Genomic DNA, 13,220 nt, shown 5'->3' with positions numbered 1-13,220 from the left:
AGCACAGACAACGTGCAAGCCCCAGCAGCCCAGGGTGGCTGGAGAGGCAGGCAGCCAGCTGGAGGAACCATGGAGGTGCTTTTCACACTCAAGAGGACAGAAGGCAGCCGCTGGTCAGCAACGGGGCTCGTTTATTAGCTCACAAGAGTGAACGACATACAGCTGCAGTAATGTCAGCAGAACCAAAGCTTTGCCCAGGGCCTGAGCTCTGACCGTGGGACTCCCTGCTGCACTGGGTGCCAGTGGGAGGGTCTGTGATGGAGAGGATGGATTTGGGAGATCCCCGAGCTGCAGGGAGCAAATTTGAGACTGTTTCTGGTGGCCTGTGTCCTCCTGATGCCATCATCCCACAAGGCTGATTTCTGTTCCCTACATGAGCTGCCCTTAAAACAAGGGAGGGCAAACAGAGCCCCCAGAATGGATATTCTGCATGGGGGATGTACCCAGGAACCAACAGCTTCTTCCAGGAGTGGGGCTCAGGGGCAGTGAGGGACCCAGACCCTACTTGCCCTCTCCCTGTCCAATGACTACAGACCGAAGTCCCCCACGTGTGCTGCAGTGTGTGTAGGTGGAAGGAGAGATGGAGGTGGAAGCAGCCCAGTGTTCCCTTGGGCACCTTGGCCAGGTACTGCTGAGTGACCTCAAGCAGAGCACATAGTTTTCTCCAGGGAGGAGTTTGGTTTTGGCTGCCTTGGGGTTCAGAGACCTTGTTAGACACTGGGGGTCAGATTGAAAGAGAGCCTGAGCATCCCCAGCTCCTGGTGTCATCTGGAAGTGGTGGTCCCACCCAGTCCATGAGGGTCCCAGTGGATGAAGTGGAGCCTTCCAAGAGGGAGGTGGTCCAGCCCTCAGGTGCACACATGGATACACTGCTTTTAACTCACTTCTTCCACTCCTCTGGCTGAAGGTATGGGGTAGACACTGCCCATTTCCATGGGTCTGTGGGACCTGCAGAGAACCCTGGAGGACAAGGCCTGAAGTCCCTGTGGGTGGCCATGTCTTTGCAGTTGTCCATGTTTTTGTGCCACAGAGCAATGGCTTTTGCTTGCTGAGGTGTCTCTGCCTTGAGAAGGCAGACTTGGCTCTGCTGCAGGCTCCCCCCGGCTTCTGATGCAGGATGAGAAGGAGGAAGGTCTCCCTGACCCATCTGAGCTGCTGGGGCTCTCTCCCAGGCAGTCCCTAGCAGAAGAAACACTCGCACAGGGGGTTTATCTCCTCCCATGGCCAGCCCTGAGTATCTGGAGCTCAGTCAGAGCCCTTCCAGGCGCGCGGCAGCTGGCAGAGCGGTGGCTGTTGCCCAGGCGTATATGATGGGGGTGAGGGGAGATGGGTTGTACTGGTGCTTTACGTGGAGCAGCCTGCTGTCACCTCGCTGGCCACCCAGTGCTGGGGCTGGCCCTCAGTGTGGGCCGTGGGGTTGTTCAGCGTGGCTACTCAGAGGAGCTTTATAAGTGAGACGTGTACGGTGGCGTGGGCAGGGAGGGGAAGAAGGTTATCTGGAGGCTGCTGCTGGCTGGATCTCGGCTCTCTGAAGTGAGCAGCACCTCACTGTCACTGAGGCAGGGACAATGCTCAGAGAAGCCCCTCTCCTTCCCTCTGGTGCCCACCCTTTGCTGGCAGGGGACGAGCGTCATGGAGGGGAAGCTGTAGCTGTCGAGGATGGGGTGCACTCCCAGGGAATCGGGTGTCTCAAAGATGTGGTCGATGTCAGAGAAGCTCACCAGAGCCTGGGTGGAGTCATAGGAGCTTTTCTCTATGTCACCGACCCCGCAGGACTGGGAGTAGCTCCCCTTGTCCTGGCCCTTCTGCCTCAGCAGGCGGAGGTCATCTCTGAAGTGGGGGTTGAAGAGCAGGTAGAGCAAGGGGTTCAGGCAGGCGGGCAGGGGCAGGACCACAAGAAGGACGGATTTGATGACCTCTGGGGTGATGAGGAAGAGGCTGAGTGTGGAGGAGAAGGTGAGGAAGGCCACTGGGCAGTAGAGGAGGCAGTTGGTGAAGATCAGCCAGGCCACGTGCTTGACCATGGCGCAGTCCCAGACGGCGCCGAACTCCCCCTTCAGCAAACTGCAGTAGAGTCGGATGTAGGTGCCCGTGATGGTCAGGAAGCAGAGCATGTTGGTCATCACTAAGGCCACGGTGAAGCCCAGGGTGGCGGGATTCCCATCCGGGATGGGGTATGGGAGGCAGAGAGGGGATGCTCCGTACTCCCCGATGGAGAAGAGAGGCAGAACGGCAGCCACGGAGGACAGCAACAGGCAGCAAAGGGCAGCAGCCTTCACCTTGCCCAGGGAAGGTGACTTGCCGTAGCCCCGCACGCAGGAGGCCGAAATGCTGCACTGCACGGCGGCCAGCCTGGGAGGCAAACACGGAGAGGAAGCCGGTCACCCTGCAGCCGGCGCCCGTCTCCCACCTGGCCCCGAAGCGGGCAAAGCGGCCGTAGGTGAGGGCGTCGAGCAGAGCCAGCATGCTGCAGGACACCCCCGTCAGCAGGTTGGCCCCCGCGATGCAGCCCACGAGGAACTTGACTGGAGACAGGTAGCTGGGGGAGGCAAAGACGGCCAGAATGACCACCCCGTTGCAGAGCACCGAGACCAGGACGATGGCCCAGACCCCCAGGCGGATCATCCAGCTCTCAAACAAGTGATCACAAGGCTTGAAGGGACCTGGAAGAGAACAAACCCCAGAGTTATACCCGGGCTATACCTCTTAGCTCTCGTGGTGCTGCTCGAAGCAGAGGCCGAGGCTGAGACCTTTCCTGGCCCCGCCAGCCCTGGGAATGCTAAAGGCTGGAAAAGAGCACACAGCATTGCCTGCCCTCTTCCGCAGCTGCCTCTTGGCTCTGGCCCTGCATTCCTGTCCCCACACCTCTGTCCCCACGCCAGGGTGCCTCAGGCAGCCTCTCAGTTCTTGTCTAGGCAAAAATGAGGTGCAGGGAGAGGTCACACATGATATGTGACAGATAGCAAACTTATCAGAGCTCCTAAAGTGTAAGAAGGTCAGGGGCCTGGCACCCTTGGCACCCCATCACTGTATGCATGGCAAAGCCTTTTTGCTCTCCTCTGCCACCTTCAGTGGGGCAGAGTCTGAGCTCCAGGTAGGTCTTCATCCAAAGGAACTAATGCTCATTTCTGTGGGACTCCAGACCCAGCAGGCTTCTGGTGTCAGCCTGGCATTTGGGCCACTCTGCTATCAGCTGCTCCTTCTCACGTACCCCTGGGACCTTGGAGTTAGTGATGTGGAGACGTGGGAGAGATGGGAGGGTGCTGCATCCTGCTCTGACATTGCCACCCCCTGCCTACGTACTCAGGACCTTGGCGAAGTCGTGTCTTCTTGCTTCTGCAAGAATGACCTCTGCATGGAGGGGTGGCCGAGATGTTGGGGTGTTAGAGCAGGAGGGAGAGGCAGCAGGTGGAGAGGAAGTGAGGGAGGGAGCTGGAGTGGCAGGGAAGGGACAGAGACACCCGGCCAAGGAGAACGTGGGAGGATGTCAGGAGAAAGAATGGTGGAGGATGGACAAAGGGAAAAGGAAGAGTGAGTAAGGGAAGGTCATGGAGGGGTAAAAAGGAGGCTGATGGTGGATGCTGTTTCCCAAAGGAAAAAGAAGAGAGGGGAAAGAGGTTATGCAATGACAGGCTGCCTGTGGGAGGGATTTGGATGTCACAGTGGGGACTCAGGCTGGGAGCTCAGCAAAACCAGAGACAGGATGGGCCAATTTTTAGGCAATAGAAAGCGAATGTCATTAGAGGAAGCTGAGAATTCTTGTTCAGCTCCATGGAGGTGAAGGTCTCTGGGTGGCTTTCCACAGGGACCAGCACCTCTGTGCCCAGGCAGCATGGTGTAACCTCTGCTAAATCTTGTTCCTTCTTGTCTCTTTTGCAGCAAGCTCAGTGGGACAGCTGGTGACAAATCCATCCCTGCCAGTGTCCCACAGATGCCTGGATAGAGCCACCCCTCTCCAGCCTCCAGCTGTGCTCCTGTAGCACACTACTGAGGAGGCAACTTCCTTGTGTCCCAGCCAGCCCGTGCTCATTGGAAAGATTTTGGGGGAAGTAAGGAGAAAGTGGCTGGGTGCAGTCCAGGACCTTCCTTCTCTCCCTTTCTCAGGGCACAGTAACGTACCCCTGCAGGCTGCAGTGCTGCAGGTATGATCAGGAGACCAAGGACAAGGTCTTGTCATGCAGTATGCTTGGCTCACTGGGACAAAGCAAAGTCTGAGCCTTGCAAGGGAACAGGAATTTCTTCAGACCCAGGGTGACAAGCTCTTCAATCCTGAATTGGTGGATGGGAGAGCCTGTGATACTGGGATGCCTGGTCAGGGACGCTGTGACCTTGTCCTCTCCTCGTAGGAGGGCAGCTACACCCAGGTGGGAGAAGGAAGCTCCCCTCTTGCCCTGGTTTGGCCAAAGCCCAGGGACTCAGGCTTGTGATCTGCAGGGTTGTGAGGCACTGCAGGAAGGGTCACGGCATCCTGGGGATTTAGAGAAGCTCAACTTGTACAAAGGCTTCTCCTTGGCTGCTCACCGGGGCTCGGCGTGCACTGAATGGTGGGGTGCAGCTTTGATTCCTCAAGGTCCAGCTGGAGATCATCTGCATCTAGGTCATCTGGGGAGAAAACAATGAGACACGCTGATCAGAGGAGGATGAGCAGGGCCACCAGGGCTAGCTGGGCCAGAAGCTTTTCCTTCTGCCTGTCCTCAGCACAGACAGTCCAAAGTAGTTGCTGGTGTCCAGTTTGTCCCCTGCAGTCGCTGCTGTAGAGGGAGAAGGTCTTGTAAACATTGGTGGGCTGCAATTTGACCAACCACTCTGTTTTTAGGTTACTCCCAACATTTGAAGTGCAGGAGCCCCAGATCTTGTGTGACTGCAGATCCCTCCTCCCAGCACGCTTCATTCAAAATGCAGAAATACTCTGGCCTGTGTGGTTTCAGAAACAAAGCCTTCAAATGCATCTCCTAAATGGCAGTTTTCTGGGCAGGCCTTGTCCACTGTTAGCTCATCAACAAGGACTTTGGAGCTTTGTTCAAAGAGAGCCATTAGCCTCTACTTGCAGCACAACTTCTTCGTCAGCAACCACCACCACCAAACAGCTCAGAAGCAAAGAGACAAGAGAAGCCCAAATTTATTGTTTTGTTTTATGTCTTATGTTTTCTTGTGACTGCGGTGCCCTGTTTTTAACCCTGGAGGTTCCCAGTCCTGGACTGGTTAATGGCAGACTGATTGCTCATGCCTGCAGACTCAGGATCCGTGGGGTTTGTGCCGTGCCCTCAGAGCCCAGCCTCAGGGCCAGCATCTCCATCTCACTGGCTACTGCACCCTGAGCTGGGAGTGGGCTCTCTGAGGGTTGGGCAGAGACACCCTGGCTGAAGGAGAAGCTGCTGGAAGAGAATGGGACTGAGACCTCAGCTGTTTTTTCAGTGGCCTGTAGGTGTGGGTCATCACCAAGGAGAATGGCATCCCCTTAATCTGCTCCAAGACATGCTTCTCAGCTTTGTTCCTTGTTCCCCTTCCCAGACCCACACTGAGTCACAGCTCTGGGACACAGTGAGGACAGCTGCTGTCCTGCTGCACCGTCCCCACCCCTGGCACCAGCACGGCCCTCTGCTCCCAGTGGAGATCTTTGGAGGGTTTTCTCTGGGTGGAAGGAAAGGGAAAGGATGTGGTTTTTTTGGCTTGCCACAGCCCAATAACCAGGGAGCTGGATTTGATCTATGGCTGTGGGAGGAACTCTCCCTTGGATGACAAGGAGTGATGCTGCTGCCCAGGTGGGTACCTGGCAGCTCAGATGCTGGCCAGGAGGGCAGGTTTCCACAGTGCTGAACACACGGCTAGCCTAAGTGGGACTGAGTTGCCTGATCTGTTTAGAAATGGTGCCTCTCATGGGGTCTGCTCGCCTCCTGTGTTTGAAAATACGACGGGGATTATTTGATTAAAGATTGATGACAAATAACGTGCTATCTTTAGTGCCTCCTGACAAGCATTGTGGCTTTCTGGGCTTCAGTGAGCTTTGGAAAAAAAAAAAAAAGTGCCATTTTAAAAATCTGTCTGTGTAAGAGCTGAAATATTACTGCTTCTTTGGAGTCTGGCACAAAAACACTCACAGTGGGATGGAAAAATATTTCCTCCTTGTATTTTATAGTCTTATAAATCTCCAGTGTCTTTTCCACCCGCAGAGTGGAAGCTGTGTTCCCAAATCAATGCAGAGACTTGCACTTTCTGTGCCCCCCTGCCACCCAACCCCTGGGGATGCTGGAGTGCAATCTGCCCCCATCTCTTTGCTCTCCAGAGGGCCAGAATGCACAAATTTTTAAGCACAGATTAAACATTTGCATGAAGTGAAGGACTGACCCTGTGTTTTGCCTGGACTACTGAGCTAGCTGGGAATGGCAAAGCAATCCTTGGCCAGCCCAGCAGGATGCAGAGCAGAACATGGACCTCTCTCTGTTGGAAAGCAGCTCTTCCCTCAGCCTGGGAACTGCAGAGGGAGGACAGTGGCAGTTGTGTTCTAGCTGGGCACACTGCACTGCTTTTGAGTAGCTCTTATTTATTTGAACTTACAGTAAGGTGCATCCACTTTGGGGCCTTGAGGAAAAAGACACTTCAGCCGTAGTGCCCTTTTTGTGGAGAATGGTTTCCAGCTGGCTGTGCCAACACCAAGGTGTGAGGAAGAGGAGAGAACTGATGGAGAAGGGGTAGAACAAAACACTCAGCTGGATGCATCTTCCCCTTTTGTACTGTCTGCCTTAGCCAGGGCAGTGGCCATGGGCAGGGCAGTCTGCAGGTCATTGCTGTCCCCTCAGAATTAGGGTATGGGTGGCTGCAAGGGGCCTGGGCAGGAGCTTTTTGGGGGGCTTGTGTGGCCTCCTTGAATGACAGAAGCAGGAAAAGCATAGCTCTAAGGACCTTTTGGGGTTTATTTTGTGGTTGCAAAAGTTAATTTGTCAGCTCTCCCAGCCAGCAGAGGTGCTGGGCCAGGTAGAGCAGTGGCCTGTTGTCCAGGACAAGCATACAAGTGTGCCCTCTGATTATAATCCAAAGAGGCATATGCCAAGCACCAAAAATTTTGGAAATGGGACCTACAATATCTGTCATGATAAGGAGACAGAGTGATGAGACATGCACTAACCACACTCCTTTGGGCCTTGGGTGGCTGTTACTTGGCTGTGAATGGACACAAGTGGGTGGTGTCCAGGGGATTCCTGAGCACCTGGGTCCCTGGGAGGATGGAAGAGAGCAGAGCTGGTCCTGGGCTCTGTGGCACCACGTGCACCCTGTGGCTGGGGTTGGAGGGTTCCCTGGGTGCTGGGCTCAGCTGAGGAATGGGTGCTGGATGCAGGAGCAGGGCATGCTGTGGGAGGCAGTGGCCTGGCTGCTGGAGCAGGGCTGTCCCTTCCCCCTGTGTGGCTGTCTGGGACAAGCTGCCTTTCATCATCCAGCTGTGAGGTTCTGCAGGCTCCTTGGTAAAGGGCTGCTCAGCCCCTTGCTGGCAGCACCACGTGAGGCTGAGGGGCTGTGGCTATCTGGAAGTGTGCCTCAGCCCTCCCAAATTCTCCCACAGCATCCAAGTGCCCTGACGAGCCTGGCTCTCGACTGCAGGGATAGAGCCCCAAGTTATTTTCTCTTAACAAGACCACTTTATCTCTTGCGTGGAAGGAATGTTTGGGAGCTTTTTTCCTCTTTAATGAGGAAGTGTTACAAGTTCCACATAACACGGCTAAATACCATTGGTGGCCATCAGAAAGGAAGCACTGGGAACAGAAATAAAGCAACAGTTAATTAAATAAAATAGCAATATCACAAAGCCCTCATGGTCAAGAGCAGACCATGCACTGCTGAGTGGTGAGGAGAGTCCCCAGCAAAAGCTGCACGGTGAGGAAGGACGTTGTTGTGCATTTGACATCTGCACCTCTGTGGTTGGGTGTTTCAAGACAAACCCAGGGCTTTAATGTCTGAAAATGTGAACCTCTGTGAGCTGCTAATAAGCTGGTATTTTGGACCAGCACTTCCCTCTGGTCCTAGTATCTCATAATCCATGGAGCTGAGACCAGCTTGGCCTGGGAGCCTGTGATAGGTGTGGTCTGCTGGCAGGGTTAGGAGAGCATCCTTTGAGACACCAGGGGCTTTGGTGCCCAGCAGGAGCAGGTCTGCAGGCAGTACTGTGGGCCCTGGCCACAAACCACACGCTGCATTTTGCTGAGCAAACACCCCAACTCTATGCAGGAGGGTTTTAGAGCACAGGGTGCGTTGGTGATGGAAAAACTGACCCAGCTGAGGAGAAATTCCTGCAGCAACGACCGTCTCACGCGGCTCCTCCCTGCTGTCTGCCCAGTGCAGCCTCCAAATCTACCACATCCTGCTGGTGGGAATCACACTTCCTAGCCTCTGCCTGGACTTCCTACATTGCCAAAGCTTATGCTCAGTCCCTGAAGGACTGGGGCAGGGCAGATGGCAGGACTAGGGATGCAGGGCTCGTGACTCACTCCCTGGCTGGGTCATAAAGTGTCTGGGTCATCCTGCCTCCCATCACTGCTGTGACAGAGAATCCAACAGCTCTGGGTCAGTATCTGTCTCCAGATCTATGCTGCCTGCTCAGGATGCAGGAGATCTGCAGAGCCCCTGGTTGTGGCTGGGTGCACGGTGCTTCTGGGGGCAGGTGAGCCAAACACTCCCCAGGGACTCAGCCCTCTCCTGGCTCCCCCGGGCACACAGCAGGATGGGTCAGATCCCCAAAGTCCATGTGCCCTCTGTACTTGCACAGACCTATAAACAGACACAGCCCCCAGCTGTGTCCTGAAATGCTGTGTCCTTTCTGCAGCAGTGGGGCTCAGGCTTTTCTTCACCTTATTCTGAGATTCCTTTGCAAAGGGATCACACCCACGTTCTGCCTGGAGCTGCTGCTGTGAGTCTGAGTGCAGGTGGGTGCTCTGCACACTCTGCTCCTGGCCTCCTGCAGCGTTCAGGGAGGGCTGTGCAGGAGTTAATTTTGTTGGACAGAATAAATTGGCTCTTGAACAGAAAGCTCTGCTCATCTGTGACTGGAGCCACTCCTGCCCTGCACAGCCTGGCCCCCGTGCTGAGCTCCTCACAGCCCACAAGTGTGGCCTTTTGCTCACACCTCCCCCTGACCTCCACACCAAGGGCTGTGCACAGAGGTGGCACACACACGGGTCTCCACCCCCAGCCAGCTGCACATCCCAGTTCTCTGAGTTCATTCTCTTATTCAGGTTAATCACAGGGTCCATATGTTGTAGCAACAGGGACTGATGTCCTGCCAAGGGCTCTGTGCTGCCCAGAAATCTAACGACCAAGCCCAGAAGCTGTCCCATGTGACCTCAGCCACCTTGCAGTGGCGTGGTAGCCTCCATCTGCAGTCAGCAAGGCCAAGCTAGTGAATGTGTCCGTTCTGCTGAGGACCACCAGGTCTTTCTGTTAGATTGGGAAGGTTGGGATGCACCAGATCAGCTCTTTCTCCAACGCAGTGACACACATTGAAGCGCATTCACAGCAGCGTGCCACCAGAGCTGGAGAAGGATCAGCCTGTCCCTGAGGCAGGTGTAACTCCATGGCTGGCCGTGGCACCACTCCTGCAAACGCAGGAGCACATCCTCACTTGCAGCTCTCCCCATGGACCGGTCACCGTTCAGCCCAGTTTACTCACAGTGATTGTCAGCATGACCTGGAAACAATTCCATGGTCCTCTTGTGGGGATCCTCCTCGTCAGGGCTCATGTATTCTGCCTCCCACTGGTTGGACATCTTGAAGAGGCTGCTGCAGCTTCCATAGGCACAGCACTGGTAGGCGTAAGGGACCTCGAGGACTCTGCAGGGTGGGAAAGCAGAACTTTCAGGTGTGCCACCTCCATGGCCTGACTCTCCACTGCCTTGCACTATGGCTTCATTTCCACATGTGACAAAGGCCACTCTGTTACACTGGAGCAGGACGTTGCTCTGGTGAAGGGCTCATGTAGGGCAGTGTGGACCCAAGTCACCCTGTGGTGTCTCTGCACTGCCCCACTTTTGGTGCTTAAGTGCAGTTTGGAGATTGCACTAAAGTTCCCAGATAAGTCCCAAAAACTTTTCTGCAGTTCTCCCTAGACTGAATTAGCTTCTCTTGCCCATGCCCTCTGGCAATGTGCCATGTGAGTTCATTTTGCAGCTCAAGACCCTTTTCTTGTTGGACATCCTTTCTTTTGTTCAAGGTGAGAAGCTTCCTGCAAAGCTTGAACAAGGGTAATGTCCCCCTTGCTTGATGTTGCAGGTTGGAGAGACACCTCCATTTCCACGAGTGTGGCTCATCCCTGCTAGCTCACACAGGGAAATCTCAGTGCCTCAAGTGGAGCAAGTTATTGTCATAAGTCTGCTTTCTACTTGAAAATGGCATTGTTGGTTGTTAATTATAGCATGTGCTACATGGTTAATTAAACAGCCGCTGGACATCATCTGGATGCAGTACCAGCCTGTCAGGCAGCAGCAGACTCCTGCTTCTTTGCTGCAAGTCAGGAAGGCTGCTGCTGATGGCAAAGGACCCTCAGGTTTTCCAGACAATTAAGGACTTCTGACAAGATCAGTAAATATGGTGAAACTCTATATTCTAAAAATATGCTTTTGTTTTAAGTTCCCAAACATTCCTGGCTCGGTGCTGGGAGGCTGTGGAAACTCTGTATACACGCTTGCTTCCTGTTATAAACTCCAAATTAAATCCTATTACTGATAGGTGGGAGGGAGGTACAGATCCTCCCAGGATGGCTAACAACTGCTCTCAGATGATTCCTCCAGACATGTGCCCCCAGAATAAGACTACTTAATGGCAGTACCCCAAGCTGTAGGAAATGTCAATGGTCCACCCCCTGGCGTGGCTCAGTGAGCCACTCCTGCAGACTCAGTCTCTCTGGTACGAACCCTAACCAGCTCCACTGACCTCAAAGGAATTAGTGTAGAGGAGGAGCACCCCAGAAGTGCTGAACTTGACCCACTCTGCACAAGGGACTGACACCTTGGAAAGCCCTCTAGAATCTTCTGGGATCCCCTGCCATTTGTAAACGAGCCACACAGCAGATCCCAGGTATGATGAGTCCAAAAAGCCAGAAGAGAAAGCCCTGTAGGCACCACTGCTGAGGCAGATCAAAGCAAGAGCTCCACACTTTTCATGAGACCTCAGCTATTAAGCCTGATGTTGGTACAGTGGCCTGTGACCCCAGCAGTGGGTGTCTAAATCTGAGGAGCTCCAGCCCTGGGAACCTGTGCTGGGTGAATGGGAGCATCAGCTCATGCACCCTTGGCTTCAAGGGAACTCTTTGAGGGACCCAACCAAAAGAAGGCTTCACCTCAGGGGAATTGGAGTCATCTGGACCATGGGTCCCTCAGTTTGAGGGCAAGTGCTACGCTGGAGACCCACCACTGAGGGAGGGTGAGGAGACCCAGCGCCCGCGGCGCAGCACCGTGCTCTGAGCCTCCTGCAGCCTCCTCCTGCTCAGCCTGACCCCTCCAGGCTCCTCATTAATCCAGAGCAGACAGGACACGGCCACACAGACAGAGTTTACTGAGGGAAAGCTGGATGTCATTAGCTAGGACTGGCTTCTGGGAATGTTTTCCATTGAGAGAAGCCCTGAGCTGGGACTGCTCCACGCTTCCCACTTGTGTGTGCGTGGGGTGGGGGCGGTGGCCCGGGGCACAGCACCCTCCCCCGTGGAGGGCTGGAGAAGATGAGGTGTGTTAGCAGCAGATGGAGCTTCCTCAACCTATCGGCCTGCAGGGCTGGAGGAAAGCTGGGATGCAGAGGGAGAGCAGGAGGCTGGTTGCTGTAAGCAAATACAGGCTGTGTTGAGAGGCAGAAGTGAACGAGCCAACCCCACCAGTACCTAATTTTGGGAAAGCTCTCCTTGGTGAAGGGCTCAGAGAGAGCCGGGTTGCCTTGGAGCTTCAGATGGGTCAGTCCACCCAAACCATCCAGAGGCAGCGCGACCAGCCGGTTATCAGTCAAGTCCCTGATGAAGGGAAAGCAGAGAGGGAGACTGAGGTCAGGGTTTTGGTGCTGGTGGTGCCTGAGCCAAGCAGAGGCTTGGAGAGCCCTGCTGCTGGCACGGGGCTGGGTCCTGCACGGGCACCAGGACCCTCTGCAGATAAATGGGGTGATACTGCAATCCCTGGGGAAAAGGAGGGGCAATGCCCACGCTGAAAGCTCTGGGTGGTGTCCACCTCCACACATCTCTTCCCCCACCACTTCCCCCATAACATCAGGTATGACTGCAGGTCCCAGCCCATAAACACCCAGGAGTCATAGCAAGGGGGTGGAGGGCTGGGGACCCCTCCAGAACCAGCAAAAATGGTCTGCAGTGACTCTTGCTGAAACAGTCTGTGATGCTGATCTTTCATAAAGACATCTAAAGTAGCTATGAAAGCATCAGAAAGTGGAGATTTAAGTGTTGAGGGTGGGAGCAGCTGGAAGGTGGCCCCGTCTGTATTTCATCATCCCTTTATCACTGATAGGAAACCTTGGGATTTTGTCTGCTGGGACATGGAGTGGGACATGGACCTCAGCACTGCAGATACCTGCTGCCCATGGCCCAGTGAAAGAAGCATCATGGCAACTTACAGCTTGGTGAGCGAGTGCAGGGTCACAAAGGCTTCAGGGTGAATAAACTTGATGTAGTTCCAGCTCAGGTCTCTGCAAGGCAAGGACATGCCAGTGAGAGGGGTGCAGAGCAGGGCAGAGGAGCTGCTGGCAGTGGCTTGGCCAAGGGCTTTGGTGTGAGCAAAGTGTGGGACCTGCAGCCCCTTGGTCAGCACCAAGCTCTGTCTCATTGCAGCTCCCTGGAGATGAATATATTTGGGTCTATAGACAGGTGGTTTCTAGCAGAGGACACAAGAGGTTGCCTTGCAAGACCTCCTCCACTGAGACCAATGAGAAAGGTTTCTTTGTGGGTTCATTTCTGCAGATTTGGGAATTTTATGCTAGCATGCTAAACCCCAGAGCAGTAGATAGGTTATCCCTTTGTGCCAGAGCACCCCTGATGTGGTCATAGTGCTAGGTGCCCAGGCAAGAGCAGATAAGGTCAGGGACTGCATCAAAGGGGAACCAAGGTCATCTTAGAGCATCTCTCTCCTGTACTTGGATTCACTGAGGCTCCTCAGATGCTCTGCTTCCATCCCAGCTGGAGGGCTCAACTCCCTCTGTCATCAGCAGAGAGGAACTAGCATATCAGGAAGCATTTCTTCTCCTCAGGC

The 13,220-nt window shown here is 54.6% G+C and overlaps 1 protein-coding gene across 1 annotated transcript; it reads right to left on the bottom strand.

Moving 5' to 3' along the window:
- Positions 1 to 1,544: 1,544 nt before the first annotated feature.
- On the bottom strand, positions 1,545 to 12,660 carry LOC103770483 (leucine-rich repeat-containing G-protein coupled receptor 6-like; the record flags this gene model as incomplete). Its single annotated transcript, XM_008937742.1, is given in 6 exon segments — positions 1,545 to 2,352; positions 2,354 to 2,663; positions 4,522 to 4,602; positions 9,656 to 9,816; positions 11,855 to 11,980; positions 12,589 to 12,660. Coding segments are annotated over 6 exon segments (1,558 nt in total), but the record flags the coding sequence as incomplete, so codon positions are not given.
- Between the last annotated feature and the right edge of the window lie 560 nt (positions 12,661 to 13,220).

The sequence above is a fragment of the Merops nubicus genome, unplaced genomic scaffold (genome assembly GCF_000691845.1).
Source record: "Merops nubicus isolate BGI_N331 unplaced genomic scaffold, ASM69184v1 scaffold563, whole genome shotgun sequence".
NCBI lineage: Eukaryota > Metazoa > Chordata > Aves > Coraciiformes > Meropidae > Merops > Merops nubicus.
Note: the sequence above shows the minus strand (reverse complement) of the source record. Positions and strands in the feature narration are given on the sequence as shown.